Source organism: Zootoca vivipara, chromosome 2 (genome assembly GCF_963506605.1).
Source record: "Zootoca vivipara chromosome 2, rZooViv1.1, whole genome shotgun sequence".
NCBI lineage: Eukaryota > Metazoa > Chordata > Lepidosauria > Squamata > Lacertidae > Zootoca > Zootoca vivipara.
The window spans coordinates 996353-1024043 of NC_083277.1; the positions used below are offsets into that span (position 1 = coordinate 996353).

General features: G+C 46.2%; 3 protein-coding genes across 6 annotated transcripts; all 3 read left to right on the forward strand.

Annotated features, from left to right (window-relative positions):
- Positions 1-825: 825 nt before the first annotated feature.
- Positions 826-8638, forward strand: LOC118081125 (zinc finger protein 345-like). 4 transcript variants are annotated; one of them, XM_060271126.1, is made up of 6 exons: positions 826-1052; positions 2483-2975; positions 3143-3224; positions 3392-3474; positions 4588-4714; positions 6458-8638. In XM_060271126.1, the coding sequence occupies exons 2-6, from the start codon at positions 2574-2576 to the stop codon at positions 8113-8115; spliced, it is 2352 nt and encodes a 783-aa protein (XP_060127109.1). In that variant the 5' UTR covers positions 826-1052; positions 2483-2573; the 3' UTR covers positions 8116-8638. The 4 variants fall into 4 exon arrangements, with proteins under 4 accessions (XP_060127109.1, XP_060127107.1, XP_060127108.1 ...); XM_060271124.1 differs by lacking the exon at positions 826-1052 and adding an exon at positions 1457-1519; XM_060271125.1 differs by lacking the exon at positions 826-1052 and adding an exon at positions 1458-1519 and having other exon boundaries at positions 2461-2975.
- Positions 8639-14021: 5383 nt separating this feature from the next.
- On the forward strand, positions 14022-19796 carry LOC118081137 (zinc finger and SCAN domain-containing protein 31-like). The gene is made up of 4 exons (XM_060271144.1): positions 14022-14083; positions 17832-18339; positions 18498-18579; positions 19242-19796. The coding sequence occupies exons 2-4, from the start codon at positions 17923-17925 to the stop codon at positions 19382-19384; spliced, it is 642 nt and encodes a 213-aa protein (XP_060127127.1). The 5' UTR covers positions 14022-14083; positions 17832-17922; the 3' UTR covers positions 19385-19796.
- Positions 19797-19858: 62 nt separating this feature from the next.
- Positions 19859-26674, forward strand: LOC132591673 (zinc finger protein 850-like). The gene is made up of 2 exons (XM_060271122.1): positions 19859-20604; positions 21990-26674. The coding sequence occupies exons 1-2, from the start codon at positions 20571-20573 to the stop codon at positions 24530-24532; spliced, it is 2577 nt and encodes an 858-aa protein (XP_060127105.1). The 5' UTR covers positions 19859-20570; the 3' UTR covers positions 24533-26674.
- The last annotated feature ends 1017 nt before the right edge of the window (positions 26675-27691 follow it).

Sequence of the window (27691 nt, forward strand, 5' to 3'; positions counted from 1 at the left end):
GTATTTCGCACCTCTTTTCCCTCCTCCTCCTCCTCTGCCGACCTGCTGCTCTTCCGGGAATGTGAATGGCGGCCCCTCCCCCTCCCCTCTTGGCTCCCCCCCTCCCAACCTCCCTGCCTCTCTAGGAAGCGGAGCTCACTGACCCTTGGGGAGGAATGAGTGACGCCCCCCTCCCTCCCAGAAGTCACAAATTCTCCTCCTTCCAAACAAGCTCTGAATATCCTGTTTCTTTCCTGATAATCTCCCAGCTTCGATCCCCGGAGGCGGCAGGGAAAGAGACCCCCCCCACCTCCCCAAAAGTCCTCCCCCTTCCTATCTTTCATTCCTTTGCCAGGAGAGGGGGGTCCATTCATTTCCCCACCCATTTCCCCACGTGGCTTAGGGTGTCCCCGTTACAACAGAGGCGTAGGGTGTCCCCTGCAGAGTAGACCGGAGTTGTGGGTCTTGGAGCAGTAATTGAGGACAACCCTCAGGGGGAGTCCAGAGTCCTTCTTAGGGGTCCTTCCTAAAATAGGGGCTGGTGTTTGAACTTGGCCTTTGTTCAGGAGGGGGGAGGGCAGTTGCACCCCTCTTTTGGATCCCCGCTCCGAGGACGAGACCCCCTCCTGACTCGCACCCAGATCCTGAAATGCAGGCCAGGGGGAGTCAAACTGTGCGACCTTCGTGCCCCAAGGGAGAGTCTTTTCAGAGATTGGGGGGTGGGTCTTTTCCGTGTCGCTGAAGGGGATGGAAACGGAGACCTTTTCAGAAAAGAAATGGAATTATAGAGCTGGTTTGGAAGGAAGGAAAATTATGTTTTCTGGGAGGAGGATGGGGGGGGGATCCCCTTTTGCCACTTATTCCTCCCCCTGCATCAATGAGCTCCACTTCCTAGAGAGGAAACAAGATTTTTAAAAAGAAAAGAAAAAGGGGGAAGGTCAGAGGGGAAGGATCTCCCTCCTCCTTTTTGGAAGAGAGAAGGCCTGGAGAGGAGGAGGAGGAAGGGCCACAGAATTGGGAGGTTTGGGGAGGGAGAGAAGAGTCTGCTTCTCCTCCCCTAGTTCTAGGTACAGGTAGGTAGCCGTCTTGGTCTGGCGGAGTCGAAACAAAATAAAAAAAAACAATTCCTTCCAGTAGCACCTTAGAGACAAATGACAAACTGAGCTGGTCTCTAAGGTGCCACTGGAAGGAATTTTTTAAATTTTGTTTCCTCTTCCGCATGGCAGCCCTTGAGATACTGGAAGATGGCTCTATCGGATGGCCTCTCGGTCTCCTCTTTTCCAGGCTAAACATCCCCAGCTCCTTCATTGGGGGGGGGGGAGAGAGGGGGGGAGGAAGGGAGGCTTCTTCCCCCCTTCCAGCTGCTGCTGCTCCTGCTTCTGACCTCTGACAGCTTCCGGGTCATGTGGCCAGCGTGACTAAGGTTAAGAGGAACAGAGCTGGGTTCCTAGAGAGGACAGGAAGTGGAGGTGCGGGGGGGGGCAAAGTCCTCCCTCGCCCAAGCCCCTCCCTGCTTCCGTCTCCCTCTCTCTGCCTGGGGGTGAGTCTGGCGTCCCTTTCCCTCCGGGTGCAATGGGGATGTGGGGGTCCCAGGGCTGCCTGCAAGGGGGGGAGGGTGCCGGGGGGCCTGGTCAGAGCATGCATGGGGCGCCCCCAATCTGGGTGCAGACAAGCCAGGGAGGGGGCGAGGCTGCCAGGGCTCTCCCCGCTCTTCTTGCTTGGCACCCGGGCGCCGCTTGGCCCGTGGGAGGGAGGGGTCTTTGTGGGGGGGGGGAGGCTGCAGATACAGCCATGTAATCTCAATAAAGAGTTGAGGAGGGAGAGTATTCCTCCTCTTCATGAGGTTTCATACAGATGTTGAACAGCCCCACATTGAAGGCTCCCCTGGGCTGAAAAGCCCCCCCCAAGCAACCCCATCTGGGAATGCCCATCCCAGTAGGACCAGGACCAGCGCAAAAGGGAGTCACCCACCCCTAACTGGGGCAGAGAGGTTGAGGGGAATTAACAAGGCCATGTTTCCCATTATGTGTCTCTCTGGACAGAGGTCATCATACAGGGCGATCTGTAGGTTTCAAGGGAATCGGTTTCCTCTAAGAGCACCTGCATCTGGTCAGTGACCCCCCCCCCAAAAAAAAAAAAACCCAGGATCTTGCTCAGGAAAGGGGGATTAGTGGCTGGCCAGTAGTTATAGTTACAGGTAGGTAGCCGTGTTGGTCTGAGTCGAAGCAAAATTAAAAAATTCCTTCAGTAGCACCTTAAAGACCAACTAAGTTTTTATTTTGGTATGAGCTTTTGTGTGCATGTATCTGACGAAGTGTGCATGCACACGAAAGCTCATACCAAAATAAAAACTTAGTTGGTCTTTAAGGTGCTACTGAAGGAATTTTTTTATTTGGCCAGGAGTTAGTTCGATTTTCTGAGCATGAAGGCTTGTTCAATGAATGTTTTACTTTTCCTGATGTTGTTTCAATTTTACAACAGAGCAACACATTTGCTTTTGTAGGATTTACTGGCACCTCTGATTCATACAGACAGAACATAGCAGAAGACCCAGAGATTCCTTCTGATATCTTGGAGGTTTCCTGAGAGCCCAGATGGAGGAGCAAGACTCAGCTGGCCCTGAAGCGGGAAGAAGCCATGCCACTCAAACTGAGGAAAGTGGGGGATTCTGGGAAAACTCCATGCAAAGGATCCTGGGTGAGGAAGACACTCTTTGCTCCGATGTGCCGAGCCAACAGTTCAGGCAGTTCTGCCACCAGGAGGCCAAAGGACCCCAAGAGGTTTGTGGTCGATTCTACGACCTTGACCATCAATGGCTGAAGCCAGAAAGGCACACGAAAGCTGAGATGCTGGACCTGGTGATCTTGGAGCAGTTTCTGGCTGTCCTTCCCCTGGAGATGGAGAGCTGGGTGAGGGAATGTGGAGCAGAGACCAGTTCCCAGGCGGTGGCCCTGGCTGAAGGTTTCCTCCTGAGTCAGGCAGAGGAGAGGAAGCAGGTGAGAGAGATCCCCCCACCCCGGATACTCCCAAGGGGCTCTGAACATTCTCTAGTAATGGCCCATCCTTTTTTGGGCAGCACCCAAGGAATCAGATCTGATACCCCTAAAGTTTTTTTATTCTCTAATCCCTCATTTTCTCTTTTGAATCCTTGTTGCTCTTTCAGGGAAAGAATCTGTTACCAGAAATAGGCCCCAATTCCTTTGAGGCAGAGAGGACCCTGTTGGACACCAGAGAGAGACCACTGGGTAAGGAAGGAGGAGCTTTTTCTCTGTAATATTTAGTGGCATATGAAATGGGTACAACCTTAGCAGGTGAGACTTTCTCTGAGGCTCGTCTGTAGTTTGAGATGCACACCTGAACCGCAGAGAGAAGCAGATGTTCTGGGTTTCCCACTTCCCTTTGTCTCTTGCAGGTGAGAGAACGATGCCAGCAAGACTTCCTCCTCCCTTTTTTCATGGTGGTGAAGGGGAAGCAGCGGCTGTGGAACCAGATCAGGTAGGGGGATGGAAACATGTGGGGAAAGAGGCCGAGGGGTGGGGCAGCCAGTTTGCTTTTGAGCCAAACAAATCTCTCTCCTTTCCTTGGCTTCTGTCAAAGTGGCTCTTCACGATTTCTGTACATGTATTGAATTTTCCAAGCAGCTGACAAACCTTAAAAGGGTGCTAGGATTCATCTAACTCAGGTGCACATTGTGGCGCTCCACCTATTTGCAAGGTGAATTGCTGTTGTTGGCCTCGGTCTGTCTCGAGAGACAATGGAGTGCGCCTCTGGGGGTGAAGTCAAACGCTTGGAGAATCACAGCCTTTGCCGTGGCTGCAGATACCAGTAAACTGACCTCCCTGGGGCACAAGCCTGGGCAATGTGGATGGAGGTCCTGGGCTACTCAGAGGATAATACTCGCCTCTCAGGCTCTCTGATGTGGTCCAAAGGAAAGCAGAGTAAGACGTGAGGCACACAAGCCTCCATCCAACCGCCTTAGGGACTCCATTCCAGATTTGTGTTGGCTTTACTCCGTAGCCTTTTCTTCTCTCCAAGATATCCCACAAGGCAGAGGAGGTCAAAAGATCAAAGTTTTTCTTCTCTTTGTTGGACTCCCTTCCCAGCTGGATGAGCCCCGTCTGCTCCTCTCTTCCCTCTGCAGCACAGGGAGCAACCACCAACTTGACTGTGGGACCTACTCCTGGTCTCTTCCGCTCAATGTGCTGAAACTAGTCTTAGCATGGACGGGGAAGTCCCGAACTCATTGAGGGTTGAAGACCCATTGGTTCCCTTCACCTGGTTTAGCCGGTCAGTCAAAGCCGTTCCTGGATTGTGGCCGCTGTCTCATGCTGAGAGCAGAGTGCAGGATGGGGGCCAAAGGTGGACTAACTACCCCAGAAGGAGCAGGATGTGTCCATGACCAAGGGTACTATCACCCCACACACCCCACAAGGATGAATACTCATCATTAAAACACACAATAAAAGAGTTCCACTAAGATGTTAAAATAAGCATCCATAATTAAAATGTGCACAAAACAATCCCATTCAAACATGACAACCACAGAGCAATGGGGTGTAGAGCATCTTTATGTTGTCTAAGAGGAGGACATGTCCCTCTTTCTTTTAGGGTCCAGTGTGCTTTGAAGATGTCGCTGTTCGTTTCTCAGACGAGGAATGGGTGTTGCTGGATCCTGACCAGAGAGCTCTGCATAAGGAAGTCATGGAGGAGAATCGTGGGATCCTGGACTCTCTCGGTAAGGCTCCCTGCTGGATCACAATATCTGTTTTGAAATTCCATGCATAGCTCTATGTGATGAACCACCAATATTTTGATGGAGCTCAGCAAGTGTCTGGAATTCCAACATCCCCACTGTGAACGCCAAATGGAGGGATATCAACTGTTTTCTCTGTTAATATTCTTCTTCCAGTTATGCCTTTTTAAATAATGACCAGCCTGGTCTGAACTAACCAGGCCTTCTTAAATGTCGGCTTCACAGTGTGGTATTTATATGCGCAGACGTTGCCTCAGGTTGTTTGACTCCTAAATATTATTTGATTCAGAATATTACAATTTATATGTGGTACATAAAGAACATCTTACACTCTTGATTTGCTTTACTTCATTTCCCAATTCGCAGTTTAAATATCCCGAACCTTTACCACATGTTTTTACAATTTTAACTGTATATGCTTCAGGGTCAAACAACCTGAGGCAGAAAAAGGGTTCTCCCTCAGAAACTGATGTTAATATTTTGACCACTCATTACATTACTTTATATACTAAAACACATTTATGTGTGGTATCTATTATAATTTTATATACACACTCTGTATTGATTTTGATTATTTGTGCATTTATCCATTAGTTATTCAAGACTTAATAAGCTACACTCAAAAAACCAAAATAATTCAACATTAAATAATACTGTTAAATTAAGTCTTAAGAGTGACTTAAACTGCTTATATCTATATGAGACTTTATAGACTTATTCTGAGGCACGTAGCAACATAAAACAAGCAGAAGCTGCTCTCACGGAAAATCTCTCTCTCACTCGACAGTTGAGAACAGACCTAAGGGGGAAAACGGCCTCCTGGAGTGACAGTCACCCTTCCCATAACATTTTGGAGGCAACACTCACAGAGTTGTTAGGGAAGTTCAAGTAACTTCTGTCAGGTTTGGGGTTTTTGTTTTAGCCTCTGCCCATTTCTCAAATATACAGTGTTCTCGAAGCTACGAACACAAGTCTGACCAAATTGCGGGAGGCAGTGCAAGACAGGAGTGCCTGGCGTGCTCTGGTCCAGGGGGTCACGAAGAGTCGGACACGACTAAACAACTAAACAACAACAACAATTTCTCAAATGGAAGACCAATGTTAGAGTTGGAGTGGATTTCATGATTGTGGCAACAAAAATCCGTCCTAGAAAAGAGCCAGACGTTTTGACCTCAGGTTCCCATAAATAGGTCTGTGAATGCTGGTCAACAAAAGCCGTGACCTCTGTAGAAAGACCTGATGTTTTCCATTCTTTCTATTTCACAAAAGTTCATTATTGTTGTTTAGTCATTTAGTTGTGTCTGACTCTTTGTGACCCCCATGGACCATAGCACGCCAGGCACTCCTGTCTTGCACTGCCTCCCGCAGTTTGGTCAAACTCATGTTCGTAGCTTCGAGAACACTGTCCAACCATCTCGTCCTCTGTCGTCCCCTTCTCCTAGTGCCCTCCATCTTTCCCAACATCAAGGTCTTTTCCAAGGATTCTTCTCTTCTCATGAGGTGGCCAAAGTATTGGAGCCTCAGCTTCAGGATCTGTCCTTCCAGTGAGCACTCAGGGCTGATTTCCTTCAGAATGGATAGGTTTGATCTTCTTGCAGTCCATGGGACTCTCAAGAGTCTCCTTCAGCACCACAAACTACTGGGGGAAATGTTCATTAGCATTGTTTAATAATTGGGGGCTCCATTTCTTCCTGAGGATCTAATTAGTTTCTCTCTTCGTTGTAGGTGGTGATGAATTGGAAATGAAGAATGGAGACCACAACAGAATCCACTCAGTGGAGAATCCATATCAAGACAGGGAGTGTGAAGAGAGCTTCAGTCAGAGCTCCCGTTCCCATCAAATAAAGCACAGTGGGAAGAAAAGCTATCAGTGCTCAGAATGTGGGAAGATCTTCACTCGTAGCGCCACTCTCACTTCCCATCAAAGAATTCATACTGGAGAGAAACCTTATCGGTGCTTGGAATGCGGGTGGAACTTTAATACACTACCAAACTTCCATCGACATAAAAGTATTCACCGTGAGGAGAAATCATATCAGTGCTTGGAATGTGGAAAGGGATTCAGGTGGAAGAGTAGTCTTGCTTCCCATCAAATAATTCACACAGGTGAGAATCCCTATCAATGCTTGGAATGTGGGAAGAACTTTAATAGAAGCACAAGCTTCCATCGACATCAAAGAATTCATCTTGCGGAGAAACCCTTTAAATGCCAAGAGTGTGGAAAGAGCTTCAGTCAGAGCACAAAATTCAATGCCCATCAAAGAACTCACAGCGGGGAGAAACCCTATAAGTGCTTGGATTGTGGAAAGAGTTTCAGTCAGAGGGTGAATCTCACTACCCACCAAATAATTCATTCAGGGGAGAAACCTTTTCAATGCCTTGAGTGTGGAAAGAGCTTTAGTCGCAACTCCCATCTCACTTCCCATCAAATGATTCACACAGGAGAGAAACCATATAAGTGCTTGGAATGTGGACAGAGCTTCATCCAGAAGGCAAGGCTCACTTCCCATCAAATAATTCACAGTGGGGAGATGCCATTTCAGTGTCCAGAGTGTGGAAAGAGCTTCACAAGGAAGGAAGGTCTCATGCTCCATCAGAGAATTCATACAGGGCAGAAACCATTTCAATGCTTGGAATGTGGAAAGAGCTTCAGTCGGAACTCCTATCTCACTTACCATCAAAGAATTCATACAGGGGAGAAACCATTTAAATGCCAAGAATGTGGAAAGAGCTTCAATCATAAGGTAAGTCTCACATCCCATCAGAGAATTCATACAGGGGAGAAACCATATCAGTGCCCGGAATGTGGAAAGAGCTTTAGTCACAGGGCCAATCTCACATCCCACCAGAGAATTCATACAGGGGAGAAACCCTATCAGTGCTTGCAGTGTGGAAAGAGCTTCGGTCAGAGGGTGCAGCTCACATCCCATCAAATAATTCATACAGGAGAGAAACCGTATGAGTGCTTGGAATGCGGACAGAGCTTCAGCCAGAAGGCAAGTCTCACTTCCCATCAAAAAATTCATACAGGGGAGAAACCTTATCAGTGCTTGGAATGTGGAAAGAGCTTCAGGACGACCAACCATCTCACTTCCCATCAGATGATTCATACAGGGGAGAGACCATATAAGTGCTTGGAATGCGGAAAGAGCTTCAGTCACAACCACAATCTCACTTCCCATCAAAGAATCCATACTGGGGAGAGACCTTATCAGTGTTTGGAATGCGGAAAGAGCTTCAGTTGGAAAGAAGGTCTCAATTCCCATCAAATAATTCACAGCGGGGAGACACCATTTCGATGTCAAGAGTGTGGAAAGACCTTCAGAAGGAGGGCAGGTCTCATGCTTCATCAAAAAACTCATATAGGGCACGGACCGTATTAAAAATGTGGGAACAGCTTCTCTTCCAAGAGGAGTCTAGCTTCCCATAAAGAAATTCATACCGAGGGACAGCGTATCAGTGCTTGAAATGTAGGAAAGGCTTTGATAAAAGCACATACTTCCATCAACATAACATTAGTCACCGAGGGCAGAAACTATTTCAGTGCCAAGAATATGGAAGGAGTTTCAATCTCACACCCAATCAAAAAAACTCACAGCAGCAAGAAGCCATATCAGCGCATGGAATGTGGAAAGAGATTGGGTAAGGGGGCCAGTTTCGTCGCAATAGGTATATATAGGATTTTAATTTTGGGAGACTTTGATTAGTATGTGGGCAAGGACTGGAAGAATGTTCTTGTCATTCAGCAACCCAGCAAGAGAACTTGACCAGAGGGGCATTTTTGACAGTGTCTCACGTATATTCCTCAAGCAGGTGACCTTCCAACTGAAGTGTGGAACAAATAAGGAGAGTAATAAAAAAATTCCTTCAGTAGCACCTTAAAGACCAACTAGGTTTTTATTTTGGTATGAGCTTTCGTGTGCTCATACCACACGAAAGCTCATACCAAAATAAAAACTTAGTTGGTCTTTAAGGTGCTACTGAAGGAATTTTTTTATTTTACTTCGACCCAGACCAACACGGCTACCTACCTGTAACCAGAAATAAGGAGTGTGTTACTTTAAAGGTAAAGGTGCCCCTGACAGTTAAGTCCAGTCACGAACAACTCTGGGGTTGCGGCGCTCATCTCGCTCTATAGAAGAAGAAGAGTTTGGATTTGATATCCCGCTTTATCACTACCCAAAGGAGTCTCAAAGAGGCTAACATTCTCCTTTCCCTTCCTCCCCCACAACAAACACTCTGTGAGGTGAGTGGGGCTGAGAGACTTCAGAGAAGTGTGACTAGCCCAAGGTAACCCAGCAGCTGCATGTGGAGGAGCGGAGACTTGAACCCGGTCCCCAGATTATGAGTTTACCGCTCCTAACCACTACACCACACTGGCCGAGGGAGCCGGCATTTTTCCGCAGACTGTTTCCGGGTCGTGTGGCCAGCATGACAAAGCCGCTTCTGGTGAACCAGAGCAGCGCACGGAAATGCCGTTTACCTTCCCGCTGGTGCAGTACCTATTTATGTACTTGCACCTTGACGTGCTTTTGAACTGCTAGGTGAGCAGAAGCTGGGACAAAACAACGGGAGCTCACCCCGTTCAAACCGCCGACCTTCCGACTGGCAAGCCCTAGGCTCTGTGGTTTAGACCACAGCGCCGCCCGCATCCCTGTGTGTTACTTTAGCAAATGCCAAAAATACTGTCCCTATTCCAGTCAATGGAGAGGCAACAGGTGGCAAGTTAAAGAGTGGTTATTCAAAGGTGCAGGAGTGAATCTTTGTTTTGATATCTCCAAAAGAACCCGAAACAAATAATGCATAAAGGTTTTATACGACTGTAGAAATAATAATAATAATAATAATAATAATAATAATAATAATAATAATAAATTATTTGAATATGTGCATGGAGAAGACATAGAGAAGTCAGAAATTTATTCTGCTCGTCTACAGGGCAGTTAATACCTGACCCTTATTTTGAGCGCAGGTCAGGCGTCAGTGGTCTTGAGGTTGCAACTGGGGAAACGTTTTGCTGTTTCAACAACTCTGGATACGTGGTGGTGGTGACTGTGGGAACAAAGTTAGGCCAACCTGTTACTCAGCTGGGTATGTGATGTGCCAACTTCTGGGTTATGGCTCCCAGGTATTGTCATTCCTCCCAGGTATCTTCCCCCCCCTTTGAAGGACGTACCAGTGTCAATACCTGGACTGGTGTAAACTGAGGGTTTCGAGGGATATTCAGCAATATGCGGAAGCAGATCCAATTCACAAGGAGTAACAACCCTCTTGCTATGCTTGCTAATAGTGCTTCAACCCTTTTTCGTGTTCACGCAAAAGAATCATAGAATCATAGAGTTGGAAGAGACCCCAAGGGCCATCCAGTCAAACCCCCTGCCAAGCAGGAAACACCATCAAAGCATTCTTGACATATGGCTGTCAAGCCTCCGCTTAAATACCTCCAAAGAAGGAGACTCCACCACACTCCTTGGTAGCAAGTTCCACTGCCGAACAGCTCTTACTGTCGGGAAGTTCTTCCTAATGTTTAGGCGGAATCTTCTTTCTTGTAGTTAGAAGAGAAAGAGAGGAAAAGATTAATGGAAGGGGGGGATTAAAGGATTTCTGGCTCTCTGTCCTGCAGCAAAACACATTATTTACTCATTCAGATCCAAGTGTTCTATCTTCTCTAAACCGGTAAATCCAGATATTAAAAGTTCATTTTCTCTTTCACAGAAAAACGCCATAGGAAGCTGAAATCCTTAATAAATGTCAGTGATGATTTTTCTCTAATTAAGCATGTTAACTTTGCCATTTGAGCCAACTCCAATAGTTTCATCAGCCATTCCTCTATGTAGTGGGTTGACCTGTATCTTTTCATCTTTGTGTATATAGCAATCTTGCTGCTGAAATCGTATATTGAAGTAATCTTCCATAATCATAGAGTTGGAAGAGACCACAAGGGCCATGCAGTCCTTTCCTAATTGTGTGTCCAGAAAGAGGGCCTGGCTTCAACTGAATATTAACTTTCAAAATCTGCTGTATCAATGTATGTATTTGAATCCAAAATGTATTCTAGCCTTTTTACATGTCCACCCAGCATGATAAAATGTCCCTTTGTGTTCTTGGGATTCCCAGTAAACATTTGAAACATCTTTATACATTCTGAAAAGTTTTTCGGGAGTTAAATACCAGCGACGTCACTTTATGAGAAATCTCTTTGAGATCACAACAAAATGTAAATTCTAACTCCTCAGTCCACATAAGTTCCCACTGTTCCCACTGTATATTATAACCAGAGTTTTTGCCCCTTTCACCTGTTCTTCAGTCTCAAATTTCAGCAATGGTTTATACATTTTGCATCATCTGTGCACTGTGGAGTTTCAAAGTCTGTCTTTTCTTGCTCTGTACCAGCTTTTTATCCAGCTTAAGTCTCTCTACTAACCACATATGAGGGAACCAATCAAGATTGTAACCGTCCATTATGAATTGCTCCCTCGCTTTCCTGTGGAAATCCTGTGAACTCAGTTCCGGCATCTTTTTTCTAGAAAAATAGCACAGCTGATGCCAAAATACTTTACTTCACCCCCAAGGTTGAGCTTCTCTCTTACCTCCCAGGTCCCACTCCACAAAATATAACCCATAATCTTTAAAAAATCATTAAATACAGATGATTGTTTATGCAGCCCAGTGAACAGTTTCAGAATTTCTTGAAAGGATGTCGCATTGCTCCAGAGACAGAGGCCATGACGCTGGGCTTTGCTGCATCCAAAGAGGAAGGGGAAGAAGAAGAGGAGGAGGAGGAGGAGGAGTTTGGATTCGATATCCCGCTTTATCACTCCCAGAAGGAGTCTCAAAGCGGGTAACATTCTCCTTTCCCTTCCTCTCCCACAACAAACACTCTGTGAGGTAAGTGGGGATGAGAGACTTCAAAGAAGTTTCACTACTGTAGCCCAAGGTCACCCAGCAGCTGCATGTGGAGGAGCGGGAAATCGAACCCAGTTCACCAGATTACGAGTCCACCGCTCTTAACCACTACACCACACTGGCAGTCCGGCAGATCACAGTCTTGGTGCCTGGACTGTGACACCTGGCTTCTAAATCAGAATTAAGCCATTGTCACAGAAATCACATCACACCCTTTAACCTGCTTGGTTATAGGCAGCCCAGTTATTTAGGTCAAGAAATCTGAAGTTGGGGGGCCTGGAATGCCAAGGAGACTTTGTACACACCCTGCATTGGAAGCACACACCCTGCAAAACACACCCATACTGGAATGTATTTTAAAGTTGTTGTTTTTTAAACATTCCTTTTATGTGTCTTCTTTATGTTCCTTTGGTGCAACTTTTTCAGGTTCCATTTTTGATGGAGTGTTGCTACTTCTGTATCAAACCGTAATATATTTTAAGATTTAATGTAACAGTAGAAATGCGCCATTTTATTCACAGTGATCTGCACTGCTAAAGTATCATAAATTTCCATTAACCTGCTGGCACAAGTTTAATGTTGTTTGGAGACTATAACTCCCAGGAATTTCATATTAGCTATGTGTTTGGTGTGTGTTCAGCACACAGAATTGTAGGTGAGATTGAATAAAATGTGTCCCAGGAAATTCACTTTGACTTCTTCATTGTTTCAAATGTAAGTTCATTTACAGATAAGAATAGACCCAGGGCTGGATTTATGTATAGGCTAAGTAGGCTGAAGCCTAGGGCCTCTAAATCTAGGGGGCCTCCCCAGACTGCCTGCTCCCCAGCAGGCAGTATTCCTTTTCCCCAGATTGCAAGCCCAAGACTTCATGCAAGGGCATGCAAGGGCAACTTAGGCCCAGCAACTATGAGACTCAGGGCCAGCCAGTGTGGCCCAACTGAAACTCTGGGGCCCACACAGGGGGGAAACACTTCTTTAAAAAAAACCAAAACCTTTCATACACACACACACATTTAACTGATTTTACATTCATTTTGACATTTGAAAACTTGACTTCCTTCCCCCTCTTTCTGATTAGAACAACATTGGAATGGTGTAAATCCCTCCCTGGAGTTATTTTATATTAATTCCTAAAGGTTTTCGCTACAAATGTAGCAAAAGTGGTTTTGAGTGCCTGTTCTCACGTTCCCTTATTCCCAGTGGGGCTGCAGTACCTGTTCCGTAACTCTGATTGGATGGGATATCAGTAGCTGTCAACATAAGGGGACTTTATTGGCTGCTAGTTTGACGGTTGGGCCTGGTGATTGGCCAGCTGTTTTATGAATGGAAAGGTCAGCGCAAGCGCTCTACGCTTATCTACCAGGGGTGTGTGTGTGTGTCACTTTGGATAAGGAGAGGAAAAGGGGTGTAGTATAGCATAGTATAAGTTACAGGTAGGTAGCCGTGTTGGTCTGACGTAGTCGAAGCAAAAAATGAAAAAATTCCTTCCAGTAGCACCTTAGAGACCAACTAAGTTTGCATGCACACTTCTTCAGATTATAGTACAGTGGAACCTCGGTTTATGAACACCTCGGTTTATGAATTTTCGGTTTATGAACACTGCGGACCCATCTGGAACGGATTAATTCATTTTCCATTACTTTCAATGGGAAAGTTTGCTTCAGTTTATGAACGCTTCAGTTTATGAACAGACTTCCGGAACCAATTACACCCATGCTTCAGTTTATGAACACTTCAGTTTAAGTACTCCGCGGACCCGTCTGGAACGGATTAATCCACTTTCCATTACTTTCAATGGGAAAGTTCGCTTCAGTTTATGAACGCTTCAGTTTAAGTACCCTGAGGACCGTCTGGAACAGATTAATCCACTTTCCATTACTTTCAATAGGAAAGTTCGCTTCAGTTTATGAACGCTTCAGTTTATGAACAGACTTCCGGAACCAATTGTGTTCATAAACCAAGGTACCACTGTATAGTAATAGGGGTGTCAATGAGGTGCAGTTTAAGGCACAATATCCCATTTAAGGAATGCCCGTTTTTCCGGAGGTGCAAGGCTTTCCTGCGCTTCTCCTTTCAAAGTATCAGGACTCACTCACTTCTCCATCCCTGGATTTCTGCCCTTGATCGCCACACACCAAGAAAGTGCATCCCGAAATAGAAGCTTGCAAAAGGTGTGCATGCTTGCATGGAAGTCAGTTACAATGAAACGTCAATAAATATGTTTCCATAAATGTCAATAAACAATAAATAAATGCATCTCTGGGGGGGTGGGGGATGCACGAGGAGGAGAGAGAGCGGTGCTCCGGTTGTGCTCGGCTTGCCAAGAGTTAAAAGGAAGAGAGCTGGATTCCTAGAGAGGACAGGAAGTGGAGGTGCGGGGGGGGGCAGGTCCTCCCCAGCCAAGGCCCCTCTCTGCTTGGGTCTCCCTCTCTCTGTCTGGGGGTGAGTCTGGCCTCCCTTTCCCTTTGGGTGCAATGGGGAGGTGGGGGTCCCAGGGCTGCCTGCAGGGGAGGAGGATGGGGGGGGGCTGGTCGGATCATGCATGGGGGGCGCCTAATCTGAGTGTAGACATTCCCTGCCCTCCTTTGCGGCCAAACCAGGGAGGGGGCCAGAGCTCTCCTTCCTCTTCTTGCTTGCCCCGTTGGGGAGGGAGGGGTCTTGGGCGGGGGGGGGGAGGAGAGGCTGCGGATAAAGCCCTCGACTCTCCATAAAGAGTTGAAGAGGGGGGGGACATTTTTTCTCCTTACCGGTCGCTCCAGCATTGCTACTGCGTCTTTTTTTCTGGGAGATCAAGGAGACCAGGAGACAGCAGAAACTGCAACATTTTTGGCAGGGCCCAAAAGCTTTCTGAAATGTATAAAAACATGCCATATATCTGTTGGCGATGTGGAAAGCAGGTGGTAGAATCATAGAGTTGGAAGAGACCACAGGGGCCATCCAGTCCAACCCCCTGCCAAGCAGAAAACACCATCAAAGCATTCCAGACATATGCCTGTCAAGCCTCCGCTTAAAGACCTCCAAAGAAGGAGACTCCACCACACTCCTTGGCAGCAAGTTCCACTGTCGAACAGCTCTTACTGTCAGGAAGTTCTTCCTAATGTTTAGGTGGAATCTTCTTTCTTGTAGTTTATAAGATATAAGATAAGATATCTTTATTGTCATTGTCCCCTTGCGGGAACAACGAAATTACTCGGTTGCTACATCCACTCCGATAAAGAATTCCGCATAATCCAAAATTATAAAAACCTAATTAAAAACAGTAAATATAATACAAAATAACAAGTAAAATAAGATGACTTCAAAGTCCAGGCTTTCCATTTAAGGCCAAAATCGCTCTAGAGAAGAAACTGTTCCTGAGACGGCTCGTTCTTGCCTGCATAGTTCTATATCTCCGTCCCGATGGCAGGAGCTGAAAGAAATGGTGGCCAGGGTGCGTTGGATCTCTTGATATATCTAGTGCTTTTTTATGGCACCTGGTGGTGTAAATTTGTTCTAAGGTGGTGAGTGAGCAGCCAATAATGCTCTCTGCTGTTTTAATAATTCTACACAGCCCTGCTCTGTCCTGGGAAGTACAGCTTCCGTACCACACACATAAACCGTACGTGAGCACGCTCTGTATGGCACAGTGATAGAAGGCAAGCAGCAGCTTTTGTGGAAGATGGTTTTTCCTTAAAATTCTCAAAAAATACAGTCTCTGCTGCGCCTTCTTCACAAGCCCCCTTGTATTAACACTCTAGGACAGATCCTCCTGTAACTCAATGCCTAGAAATCTAAACGTTGTTACCCTCTCCACACAAATTTGAATCCGTTGCTCCGTGTCCGCTTCCCTGGAGCAGCAGAAAACAACCTTTCTCCCTCTTCCATATGACATCCTTTTATATATTTGAACATGGCTATCATCTCACCCCTTAACCTTCTCGTCTCCAGGCTAAACATACCCAGCTCCCTAAGCCGTTCCTCATAAGGCATCGTTTCCAGGACTTTGACCATTTTGGTTGCCCTCTTCTGGACATGTTCCAGCTTGTCGGTATCCTTCTTGAACTGTGGTGCCCAGAACTGGACTGGTACCATGTTCTACGTATGGTGGACCTGCAGGAATAATCAAAGCGTTTTGGAACAATATATACCTAGAACTTTTTAAAAAATGTTTAACGTAAACATCACTGAAATACCTGGAAAATAGCTACCATACCCTAAATACGGTACAGTAGTTGCCTTTGAATGATTTCTGGGAATAATTGCTTTTAAAGAAACAGACGTTAATATAGCAACGATGGTTTTCTAAACAGCAATGACAAAATTATGTAACATGTTTAATGAAAAAATGACTTTTATTGAGAGGATGGGAAGTCACAGGTTCATGAAGAAAATACATAGTCAAAATCGAATTTCCTGTAACCAATTATACATTTACTGGATTCAAAGAGACAATTATGACCATATGTTGTATATATGTGTAAATGAATAGTGTATTGGGAGGGCATTTTTAGCAGTAAGATTCATGATTGGATTAACTTTCTAAAAAAAATTCAGCTTTTTTCTTTCTTTAATAAAAAGAAAGTCTTTTGGTTCACATGTTTTCTCTGTGCCTAAATCATTAACTACCTACCTACCTACAACCACCCTGCACTTACCCACCAGGTGAGTCTTCTTCCTGGACCTCCCCTCCCACCAGAGTGAATTTGTCTTCAGACAAGACCCCAAAGGGGGTCCCCCCAAATCGGCTGCTCTGGCATAGGCCAGGTGACGAGAGTGGGATTGAGAGGAAGGGGGGTGGGGGGTCATGCACTGGCAAGCAAAGCCTTCAGGGCACGCGGCTCCCAGGTTTTGACCACCAGTGAAAGCCAGTGTGGTGTAGTGGTTAAAAGCGGTAGACTTGTAATCTGGGGAACCGGGTTCGTGTCTCCGCTCCTCCACATGCAGCTGCTGGGTGACCTTGGGCTAGTCACACCTCTTTGAAGTCTCTCAGCCTCACTCACCTCACAGAGTGTTTGTTGTGGGGGAGGAAGGGAAAGGAGAATGTTAGTCGCTTTGAGACTCCTGTGGGTAGTGATAAAGCGGGATATCAAATCCAAACTCCTCCTCCTCCTCCTCCTCTTCTTCTTCTGCACCATTCGCAGGGGGTCTCCAAAGAGGACTCACTCCAAGGTCACCCAGAGAGCTTCAAGACTGAGTGGGGATTTGAACCTTAATCTCTGATGTCCTTGTCTGGCACTCTAACCACTGCACCCGAAGTACCTCTGCTTTGGGGCGCTCCATAAGAGAGGTAAATACATATGGGCATAGCAGCCAATTCCTATGCCAGGTGAGCCTCTCAATGGGGAGAGCGTTCAGTGATGGGGAGCCACTGCAGAGAAGGCCCTTTCTTGTGTTGCCACCCTCCAGGCATTAGAAGGTGATCTCAGGGTCCAGGTAGGTTCATATGGAAAGAGGCAGTTCTTGAGGTATTGCAGTCCTGAGCCGCTTAAGGCTTTATAGGTCAAAACCAGCACTTTGAATTGGGCCCGGAAGCTAATCAACAGCCAGTGCAGTTGGACCAGGATCAGTGCCATACACTCAAACCGTATTGCAACCTGGCCGCTGAATTCTGCAACAGGTGAAGTTTCCAAACCTTCCTTGGAGGCAGCCCTACATATAATGCATTGCAGTAGTCTAACCTTGAGGTTACCAGAGCATAGACAACAGTAGTCAGGCTATCCTTGTCCAGATAGGGATGTTGCTGGGCCACCAACTGAAGCCGATGGAAGGCATTCCGGGCACTGAGGCCACCTGAGCTTCAAGCGACAGCAAAGGATCCAGGAGTTTGCTCAAGCTATGAGCCCGCTCCTTCAGAGGTAGGGTAACCCCATCAAGAGCAGGCGATCTCCCAGCCATCTGGTCTAGGGAACCACCCACTAACAAGGCCTCAGCCTTGTCTGCATTGAGTTTCAGTTTGAGCTGTGTGTCATCAGACCCTCCAAGGCCAATGGTCTCGAAAGCCGCTGAGAGGTCAAGGAGAATTAATGGGGACATGTTTCCCATTATGTCTCTCTCTAGACAGAGGTCATCCTACAGGGTGACCAAAGCAATTTCGGTGTCAAAACTGGGCCTAAACCCCAACTGAAACGGATCTTGAAAACTGACCAGTAGTTAGTTAGATCTTCTGATGGTTTATCAATTTTACAACAAAGCAACACATTTGTTTTTGTAGGATTTGCTGGCACCTCTGATTCACACAGACAGAACGTGGCAGAAGACCAAGGGATTCCCTCCGATCTCTTGGAGGCTTCCTGAGAGCCCAGATGGAGGAGCAAGACTCAGCTGGCCCTGAAACGGGAAGAAGCCATGATATGCAAACTGGGAGAAGTGGGGGATCCTGGCAAAACTCCTTGCAAAGGATCCTAGGTGAGGAAGACACTCTTTGCTCCAATGTTCAGAGCCAGAAGCTCAGGCAGTTCTGCTACCAGGAGGCTGAAGGACCCCGTGAGGTTTGCAGCCAGTTCTACCGACTAGACCATCAGTGGCTGAAGCCAGAAAGGCACACGAAAGCTGAGATGCTGGACCTGGTGATCCTGGAGCAGTTCCTGGCTGTCCTTCCACTGGAGATGGAGAGCTGGGTGAGGGACTGTGGAGCGGAGACCAGTTCCCAGGCAGTGGCCCTGGCTGAAGGATTCCTCCTGAGTCAGGCAGAGGAGAGGAAGCAGGAAGAGAGAAAGCAGGTGAGAGAGACTTTTCTCTGGATACTCACAAGGAGTTCCAAACAAGAGGGAGATTATTCCAAAATGCTCTACTAATGGAAAGCATTCTAAAGTCTTTGCCTCTCCTGTTCCCTTTCAAATCCTTCGTTTTCTGTTCTGAATCCTTGTTGCTCTTTCAGGAAAAGGGACTGTTAGCAGAATTGGACCCCAATTCCTCTGAGGCAGAGAGGACTCCGTTGGACACCAGGGAGAGGCCAATGGGTAAGGAGGAAGGAGTTTTTACTCTGTCATATATAGTGGATTTTGAAACTAATAATTGGGTTCTTTTCAGGTTTTGAGGGGAGACATAGGAGACCATATGGGACGCAGGTAGCACTGTGGTCTAAACCACAGAGCTTAGGGCTTGCCGATCAGAAGGTCGGAAGGTCGGCGGATTGAATCCCTGTGACAGGGGGAGCTCCCGTTGCTCGGTCCCAGCTCCTGCCCACCTAGCAGTTCAAAAGCACATCAGAGTGCAAGTAGATAAATAGGTATCACTCCAGCGGGAAGGTAAACGGCATTTCCTTGTGCTGCTCTGGTTTGTCAGAAGTGGCTTAGTCATGCTGGCCACATGACCCAGAAGCTGTCTGCGGACAAACGCCGGCTCCCTCGGCCTATAGAGTGAGATGAGCGCTACAACGCCAGAGTCGTCCACGACTGGAGCTAATGGTCAGGGGTCCCTTTACCTTTACCTATATGAGACCAAGAGCCCAGAGGAGCGGGGACAGTATTTTAACAGAAAAAATATGAAATGGCTAGAAATGTCAAAATGCCCTTAGCAAGTGAGACATTTTTCTGAGGCTCGTCTGTAGTTCGAGATGCACAGCTGAACCACAGAGAGAAGCAGATGTTCTGGGTTTCCCACTTCCCTTTGTCTCTTGCAGGTGAGAGAACAATGCCAGCAAGACTTCCTCCTCCCTTTTTTCATGGTGGCAAAGGGGAAGCAGCGGCTGTGGAACCAAATCAGGTAGGGGGATGGAAACGTGGGGAAAGAGGCCGAGGTGTGGGGCAGCCAGTTTGCCTTTGAGCCGAACAAATCTCTCTCTTCCTCTTGGCTTTGGTCAAGGTTGCCGTTAACAAAGGCTGAAATGGCACTAGTATTGTTTGACAGCATTTGCCGTTTTCTTCATATACTTAACACTGAAAGCTAATATCAGCTTCTAAGCAGTTGGCCAACCATAAAAAGTGATCGGGATTCACCCAACTAGCCTCATCAGCTGCACATTGTGGTGTTTCACCATTTGCAGAAAAGCGAATTGCTGTTTTGGGCCTCCATCTGACTTGAGAGTCTGCTGTGGCTGCAGAGACTAGTAAGTTGACCTCCCTGGGGCACAAGCCTGGGCAGTGTGGATGGAGGTCCTGGGCTGCCCAGATGACAAAACCTCACTCTTGGCCTTGCTGATATGGTCCTAAGGAAAGAAGAGCAAGATCAGTTGTGCTGTACGAGTTGCCGGAAGTAGCTCTACAAGACTCTAACCACCTTGGGGACCACACTCCAGATTTGTATAGGTTTTACGCCTTAGCCTTTTCTTCTCCTGAAGAGATCCTGCAAGGCAGAGGAGGTTTAGGATCAAAGTTTTCCTTCTCTCAGTTGGGTTCCCTTCCCAGGTTGGCAAGCCCCATCTGCTCCTCTCTTCCTCCTACAAACACATGCAGAAGCCACCATCATCTTGGTCTCATCCGCTCAATCTGTCAAAGCCTATCTTCACATGCAAGACACATTGCTATCTTACTGAGGGTTAGAGACTTGTTGGCTCGTCTCAACTGGTTTAGCTGGCCAGTCAAAGCCGTTGACAGATTGTGGCTGCTATCTCATGCTGACAGATTCCAGGAGCCACAGGTGAGAGCAGAGTGTAGGATGGGGGCCAAAGGTGGACTAACTACCCCAGAAGGAGCAGGGTGTGTCCCCCACCAAGGGTACTATCACCCCACACACCCCACAAGGATGAATACTCATCATTAAAACACACAATAAAAGAGTTCCACTAAGATGTTAAAACAAGCATCCATAATTAAAATGTGCACAAAACAATCCCATTCAAACATGACAACCACAGAGCAATGGGGTGTAGAGCATCTTTATGTTGTCTAAGAGGAGGACATTTCCCTCTTTCTTTTAGGGTCCAGTGTGTTTTGAAGATGTCGCTGTTTGTTTCTCAGACGAGGAATGGGTGTTGCTGGATCCTGACCAGAGAGCTCTGCATAAGGAAGTCATGGAGGAGAATCGTGGGATCCTGGACTCTCTCGGTAAGGCTCCCTGCTGGATCATAATATCTGTTTTGAAATTCCATGCGTATCTCTATGTGATGAATCACCAATATTTTGATGGAGCTCAGCAAGTGTCTGGAATTCCAATATCCCCACCGTGAACCCCAAATGGAGGGATTTACTCTGTTAATATTCTTTCTCCAGATGTTCTCATCATCACCATCTTTTTATTTGTATGCTGCCTTTCCACAGTTAAAACAATGCTCAAGGCGGCTTACAATATGTAAAGATAATTTACATAATTACATAATTATAATTACAAATATATCAAAGTAGTCATAGAAACTACACACATTGAAACTGAACGATTTCCACATAAAAATAAAACAGCAAAAACACCCAACAATTCCCCCCCCCAAATACCCCAGTCCTTGCTGAGCAGCAGCCGCCGCAGCAGTTTTTATGAGGTCTGTCGGGCCCCGCCCTGGGCCAGGTGGAGAGAGGCAGGAAGGTATGGCTTTTAACAGAATGACCAGGGTGGTCTGAACTCCCCTGCTCAGCGCCTGGAGGCCCCAGTCCTGCCACTCACCACCTGGCCCAGGGCGGGGCCTGATGGGCTTTATAAAGGACTGTTGCCGCTGCTGCTGCTGGGCAGAGAGGGCTCCATTTTGTTTTGTTTTGTTTTTGTTTAAATTCCTGTTATTTTTTACCTATGTTATTTTAAACTGTATTAAGGATGTAATCTTAGTTTTAGATTTTGATTTATGTCGAAATTGTTTTCTATTCGGTTGTGTATTTTTTGATGAGGTTTATGTATTGTTTGTGACTTTTGTAATTGTGCTATTGCTGTATTGTTTTGGTATTCGACTGGAAGCCGCCCAGAGTGGTTGGGGAGACTCAGCCAGATGGGCGGGGTACAAATAAAAAAATATTATTATTATTATATAACCAGGTCTACTTAAATGCAGACTGCAGAGTTATTAGGGAAGTTGAGGTAACTTCTGTCAGCTTATTGGGTTTGTTTTTGCTTCTGCCCGTTTTTGAAAGAGAAGACCAATGTTAGAATTGGAGTGGATTTCATGATTGTGGCAAACAAAATCCGTCCTAGAAAAGAGCCAGGCTTTTTGAACCTCTGGTTCCCACAAATATGTCTGTGAATGCTGATCAACAAAGGCCGTGACCAGCATGTTTTCCATTCTTTCTATTTCACAAAAGTTCATTGTTGTTGTTTAGTCGTGTCCGACTCTGTGTGTCCCCCTGGACCAGAGCACGCCAGGCACTCCTGTCTTCCACTGCCTCCCGCAGCTGTAGAAAGACCTGACGTCTTCCGTTCTTCCTCTTTCACAAACGTTCATTAGCATTGTTCAATAACTGGGGGCTCCGTTTCTTCCTGAGGATCTAATTAGTTTCTCTCTTCATTGTAGGTGGTGATGGATTGGAATTGAAGAATGAAGGAGACCACAAGAGAATCAACACAGTGGAGAAGCCATATCAATATTGGGATTGTGGAGAGAGCTCCGGTCAGAGCTGCCATTCCCATCAAAGAACTCACAGTGGGAAGAAAGGCTATCATTGCCCAGAATGTGGGAAGAGCTTCAGTCACAGTGCCACTCTCACTTCTCATCAAAGAATTCATACAGGAGAGAAACCCTATCAGTGCTTGGAGTGTGGAAAGAGCTTCAGTCAGAGGACCAACTTAAAGACCCATCAAAGAATTCATACAGGAGAAAAACCTTATCAGTGCTTGGAATGTGGAAAGAGCTTTAATGCAAGTGCAAATTTTCATCGACATCAAAATATTCATCTTGGGGAGAAACCATTTAAATGCCAGGAGTGTGGAAAGGGCTTCAGTCGGAGCGCCCATCTCATGGGCCATCAAATTATTCATACAGGGAAGAAACCATATCAGTGTCTGGAATGTGGAAAGAGTTTCAGTCACAGCGCCACTCTCTCTTCCCATCAAAGAATTCATACAGGAGAGAAACCCTATAAGTGCTTAGAATGTGGAAAGAGCTTTAATACAAGCACAAACTTTCATCGACATAAAAGTATTCATCGTGGGGAGAAACCATTTAAATGCCAAGAGTGTGGAAAGAGCTTCAGTCAAAGTACAAAATTCACGGCCCATCAAAGAACTCACAGTGGGGAGAAACCCTATCAGTGCTTAGAATGTGGGAAGAGTTTCAGTGTAAGCACCTATCTCACTTCCCATCAAAGAATTCATACAGGGGAGAAACCCTATCAGTGCTTAGAATGTGGAAAGAGCTTCAGTCATAGGGCCCATCTCACAGTCCACCAAATAATTCATACAGGGGAGAAACCCTATCAGTGTTTAGAATGTGGAAAGTGCTTTAGTCAGAGGGCCCATCTCACAGCCCACCAAATAATTCACACAGGGGAGAAGCCCTATCAATGCTTGGAATGTGGAAAGAACTTCAGTCGGAAGGAGAGTCTCACTTCCCATCAAAGAATTCATACAGGGGAGAAACCACATCAGTGCTTGGAATGCGGAAAGAAATTCCATCAGAAGGAAACTCTCAATTCCCATAAAAAAATTCATACAAAGGATAAACCTTATCATTGCTTTGAATGTGGAAAGAGCTTCAAGTTCAAGAGGAGTCTCACATCCCATCAGAGAATTCATACGGGGGAGAAACCCTATCAGTGCTTGGAATGTGGAAAGAGCTTCAGTCAGAGGACAATTCTCACGTCCCATCAGAGAATTCATACAGGGGAGAAACCGTATCAGTGCTGGGAATGTGGACAGAGCTTCAGCCAGAAGGTAAGTCTCACTTCTCATCAAGTAATTCACAGTGGAGAGAAACCATTTCGATGCCCAGAGTGTGGAAAGAGCTTTACACAAAGGACAGGTCTCATGCTCCATCAAAGAATTCATACAGGGCAAAAACCATTTCAATGCTTGGAATGTGGAAAGGGGTTCTGTCGGAACTCCCATCTCACTTCCCATCAAATAATTCATACCGGAGAGAAACCATTTAAATGTGAAGAATGCGGAAAGAGCTTCAGTCATAAGGTCAGTCTCACTTACCATCAGAGAGTTCATACAGGGGAGAAACCATATCAGTGCTCAGAGTGTGGAAAGAGCTTCAATCAGAGAGCCAGTCTCACTTCCCATCAAAAAATTCATACAGGGGAGAAACCACATCAGTGCTTGGAATGTGGGAAGAGCTTCAGCCATAGGGCCAATCTCACTTCTCATCAAATAATTCATACAGGGGAGAAACCATATCAGTGCTCAGAGTGTGGAAAGAGCTTCAGTCAGGGGGCAAAGCTCACTTCCCATCAGATAATTCATACAGGAGAAAAACCATATGAGTGCTTGGAATGTGGACAGAGATTCAGCCAGAAGGGAAGTCTCACATCCCATCAAAAAATTCATACAGGGGAGAAACCATATCAATGCTTGGAATGTGGAAAGAGTTTTAATAAAATCACAAACCTCCGTCAACATCAGAGAATTCACAGTGGGGAGAAACCCTATCAGTGCTCAGATTGTGGAAAGCGCTTCAGTCAGAGTTCCCATCTCACTTCCCATCAGATGATTCATACAGGGGAGAAACCCTATCAGTGCTCGGAATGTGGGAAAAGCTTCATTCAGAGCACCCAACTCACTTCCCATCAAAGAATTCATACAGGGGAGAAACCATATCAGTGCCTGGAATGTGGGAAAAGCTTCAGTTGGAAAGAAGGTCTCGCTTCCCATCAAATAATTCACAGTGGGGAGATACCATTTCAATGCCAAGAGTGTGGAAAGAGCTTCACAAGGCGGGCAGGTCTCATTCTGCATCAAAGAATTCATACAGGGCAGAAACCCTATCAGTGCTTGGAATGTGGAAAGAGCTTCAGTCGGAAGGATAGTCTCAATTTACATGAAAAAATTCACACGGGGAGGAACCATTTTAATGCTATAAATGTGGAAACAGCTTCACCTTCAACCGGAATCTAGCTTCCCACCAAACAGTTCATACAGGGCGAAAGCATATCAGGGTTTTAAATGTGGGAAAGGCTTTAATAAAGCCCCATACGTCCATCAACATCACAATGGGTCATGTGGGGAGAAACTATTCCGTGCCAATAATGTGGAAAGAGTTTAATTCGGAAGAAAAATCTCACACCCAATAAAAAAACTCATAGAATCATAGAGTTGGAAGAGACCACAAGGGCCATCCAGTCCAATCCCCTGCTAAGCAGGAAACACCACCAAAGCATTCTTGACATATGCCTGTCAAGCCTCTGCTTAAAGACCTCCAAAGAAGGAGACTCCACCACACTTCTTGGCAGCAAATTCCACTGTCGAACAGCTCTTACTGTCAGGAAGTTCTTTCTTCCTAATGCCCTCATGGCAGGGTGAAGCTATATTAGTGCTTGGAATGTGGAAAGAGCTTCAGTAAGGGCACAAGTTTCACATCCCATCGAACGATTTACAGTGAAGAGAAACATATGGTAGTAATGGATGTGTATTATTTTAAGACTTTGATTTGTATAGAGCAGGTACGTCCAACAGGTGGGTCCTGACCTACCAGTAGATCACTGGACGTCTGTGGTAGAGCACTGGTAGATCACTGGCTCCTCCCAAAGATTGACAACTTTGGCTCCCCTAATAAAAGCTCGATTTTTTGCCCTGCAACCCCAAAAATGGAGCTTTCCCCCTCCCTAAAAAAGCTCAACAACTTTGACCTGAACCCCAAAAAAGGGGGTAGGCCACTGCCAGTTTTTAACTCTGTAAGTAGATCACAGTCTCTTGGGAGTTGGCCACCCCTGGTATAGAGGCAACGATTGGAAGAATGTTCTTCTCATTCAGCAATCCGGCACCAGATCTTGACTAGGGGCACATTTTTGTAAGTCTCACGTATATTCCTCAAGCAGGTGACCCTGTTCTGCTTCCTCCCCAGTGATAACAGAAACTAAGCCCAGCACAACAAATGAGGTACTCTTGAAACCACTATGGGTGGCAGACTCTCCAGCCAAGGCCTTGCGACCCATTTCACAGGAGGCCTTGTGTCCCACATATTGTTGGTTCTAACCTTGTGAAGTTTTGCTCTTCTCCAGATTTGAAAACCACTTTCTCCAAGTAAACATGATAGCAATCTTGCTGCTGTAATTATTTATTGAAGTCATCTTCCATAATCATTTTCTAATAGTGTGTCCAGAAAGTGTTCTGCCTTCAACTGAACATTTGTTGTGTTTGTTTTTATAAAAAATTGCTTTTATTTTTTATCTGTGTCATTTAAATTGTGATTTTATGATTTATGTGGAAATTGTTTTCCATTTGGTTGTATACTTTTTGATATGTTTTATTTATTGTTTGTGACTTCTGTAATGTTGGCAATTATCTAAATCTTGTCATGTTGTAAGCCACCTTGAGCATTGTTTTAACTATGGAAAGGCGGCATACAAATAAGAAATGATGATGATGATTAATATTAACTTTAAAAACCTGCTGTATCAATGTATGTATTCGAATCCAATATATATATATATTTAGCCTTTTGACATGCCCACCCAGCATGATAAAAATGTCCCTTTGTGTTCTTGGCATTTCAAGAAAACATTTGAAACGTATTTATACATTTTCAATACTGTAGTTTGTCAGGAGTTAAATTCCAACAATACACTGTTTTATAAAAAAAAAATCTCTTTGAGATCATAACAAGATGTAAATTTTAACCCCTTAGTCCACATAGGTTCCCTCTGTTCTTTTTGTAGAAGATCTGGATTTCTAGAGAGGGCAGGAAGTGAGGGTGTGTGTAGGGCATGGTCCTCCAGAAATCCCCTCCCTCCGCCCCAAGTTCATTGAGACCTGGTTAGTCATAGAATCCTAGAGTTGGAAGAGACCACAGGGGCCATCCAGTCCAACCCTCTGCCAAGCAGGAAACACCATCAAAGCATTCTTGGCATATGCCTGTCAAGCCTCTGCTTAAAGACCTCCAAAGAAGGAGACTCCACCACACTCCTTGGCAGCAAATTCCACTGCCAAACAGCTCTTACTGTCAGGAAGTTCTTCCTAATGTTTAGGTGGAATCTTCTTTCTTGTAGTTTGAATCCATTGCTCCGTGTCCGCTTCTCTGGAGCAGCAGAAAACAACCTTTCACCCTCCTCTATATGGCATCCTTTCATATATTTGAACATGGCGATCATATCACCCCTTAACCTTCTCTTCTCCGGGCTAAACATACCCAGCTCCCTAAGCCGTTCCTCATAAGGCATCGTTTCCAGGCCTTTGACCATTTTGGTTGCCCTCTTCTGGACACGTTCCAGCTTATCAGTATCCTTCTTGAACTGTGGTGCCCAGAACTGGACACAGTACTCCAGGTGAGGTCTGACCAGAGCAGAATACAGGAGGTATGGGCCGCCCTGGGTGTCATCCCTTGGGGGGGTGTGATATTGTCACCCTGCCATGCTTGCTGCACCACCCCCATGGGCAACACGTGCCCCCCCTCCTGGGTACACCAGCTCCACCTCTGTGCACTGGGCAGAAAGTGGGTTCCAGGGCTGCAAGGGAAGGATGCATTGGGGGGGGGCTGTTCAGCTAATGCATGCTGGGAGGAGACCCCCAAGCCAGGGAGTCCTGCCCCCCATTCCTCTCTGCCAAGCCAGGGAGGGGGAGAGTTTCCAGGAGGTCTGCAGCTCTGCCCTTCCTTTGCATCTTCCAGGCGCTGCTTCATCTTGGGGGAGGGGGGGAGGGGCATGCCTTTCTATAGGAGCAGAGAGAAGCTTCAAAAGCGAGAGATATGAACAGAGATCAGGGCCAATGAGAAGAAATCCGCTAGAGAGGCCAGGAAGTGGGGGCGGGAGTCCCAGGTCCTCCAGAGCAGAAGCCCCTCCCCCTTTGTCCTCTGCCAAGGCTGCCTCGGTGCCCCCTCCTAGGATCCAGTGAGTCTCCTCTCTCTTCCCCCTTGGGGTGCCTGGGGGAGAAGTGGGGGTCCCAGGGCTGCAGGGGGAGGGTGCCCAAGGGGGAGGAATACCCCCAAGGAAGGGAGCTTCCTCCCCCTTCTTCTCTGTTATAAACAAGGACCATAGGAAAAAACAAGGTTCAAATAAATTGACCAATTTGTAGATCACAAAAATAACAGAATAAATTTGCTCATTATGAGTGGTCACTGCA

Excerpts from the sequence above, each read along its gene's own strand:
- LOC118081125 (XM_060271126.1), top strand. The coding sequence starts at position 2,574 with ATGGAGGAGCAAGACTCAGCTGGCCCTGAAGCGGGAAGAAGCCATGCC. Across the intron at positions 2,976-3,142 it reads AGGCAGAGGAGAGGAAGCAG|GGAAAGAATCTGTTACCAGA; the intron begins GTGAGAGAGATC and ends TTGCTCTTTCAG. Across the intron at positions 3,475-4,587 it reads CGGCTGTGGAACCAGATCAG|GGTCCAGTGTGCTTTGAAGA; the intron begins GTAGGGGGATGG and ends TCTTTCTTTTAG.
- LOC118081137 (XM_060271144.1), top strand. The coding sequence starts at position 17,923 with ATGGAGGAGCAAGACTCAGCTGGCCCTGAAACGGGAAGAAGCCATGAT. Across the intron at positions 18,340-18,497 it reads AGCAGGAAGAGAGAAAGCAG|GAAAAGGGACTGTTAGCAGA; the intron begins GTGAGAGAGACT and ends TTGCTCTTTCAG. Across the intron at positions 18,580-19,241 it reads CACCAGGGAGAGGCCAATGG|GTGAGAGAACAATGCCAGCA; the intron begins GTAAGGAGGAAG and ends TGTCTCTTGCAG.
- LOC132591673 (XM_060271122.1), top strand. The coding sequence starts at position 20,571 with ATGGAGGAGAATCGTGGGATCCTGGACTCTCTCG. Across the intron at positions 20,605-21,989 it reads TGGGATCCTGGACTCTCTCG|GTGGTGATGGATTGGAATTG; the intron begins GTAAGGCTCCCT and ends TCTTCATTGTAG.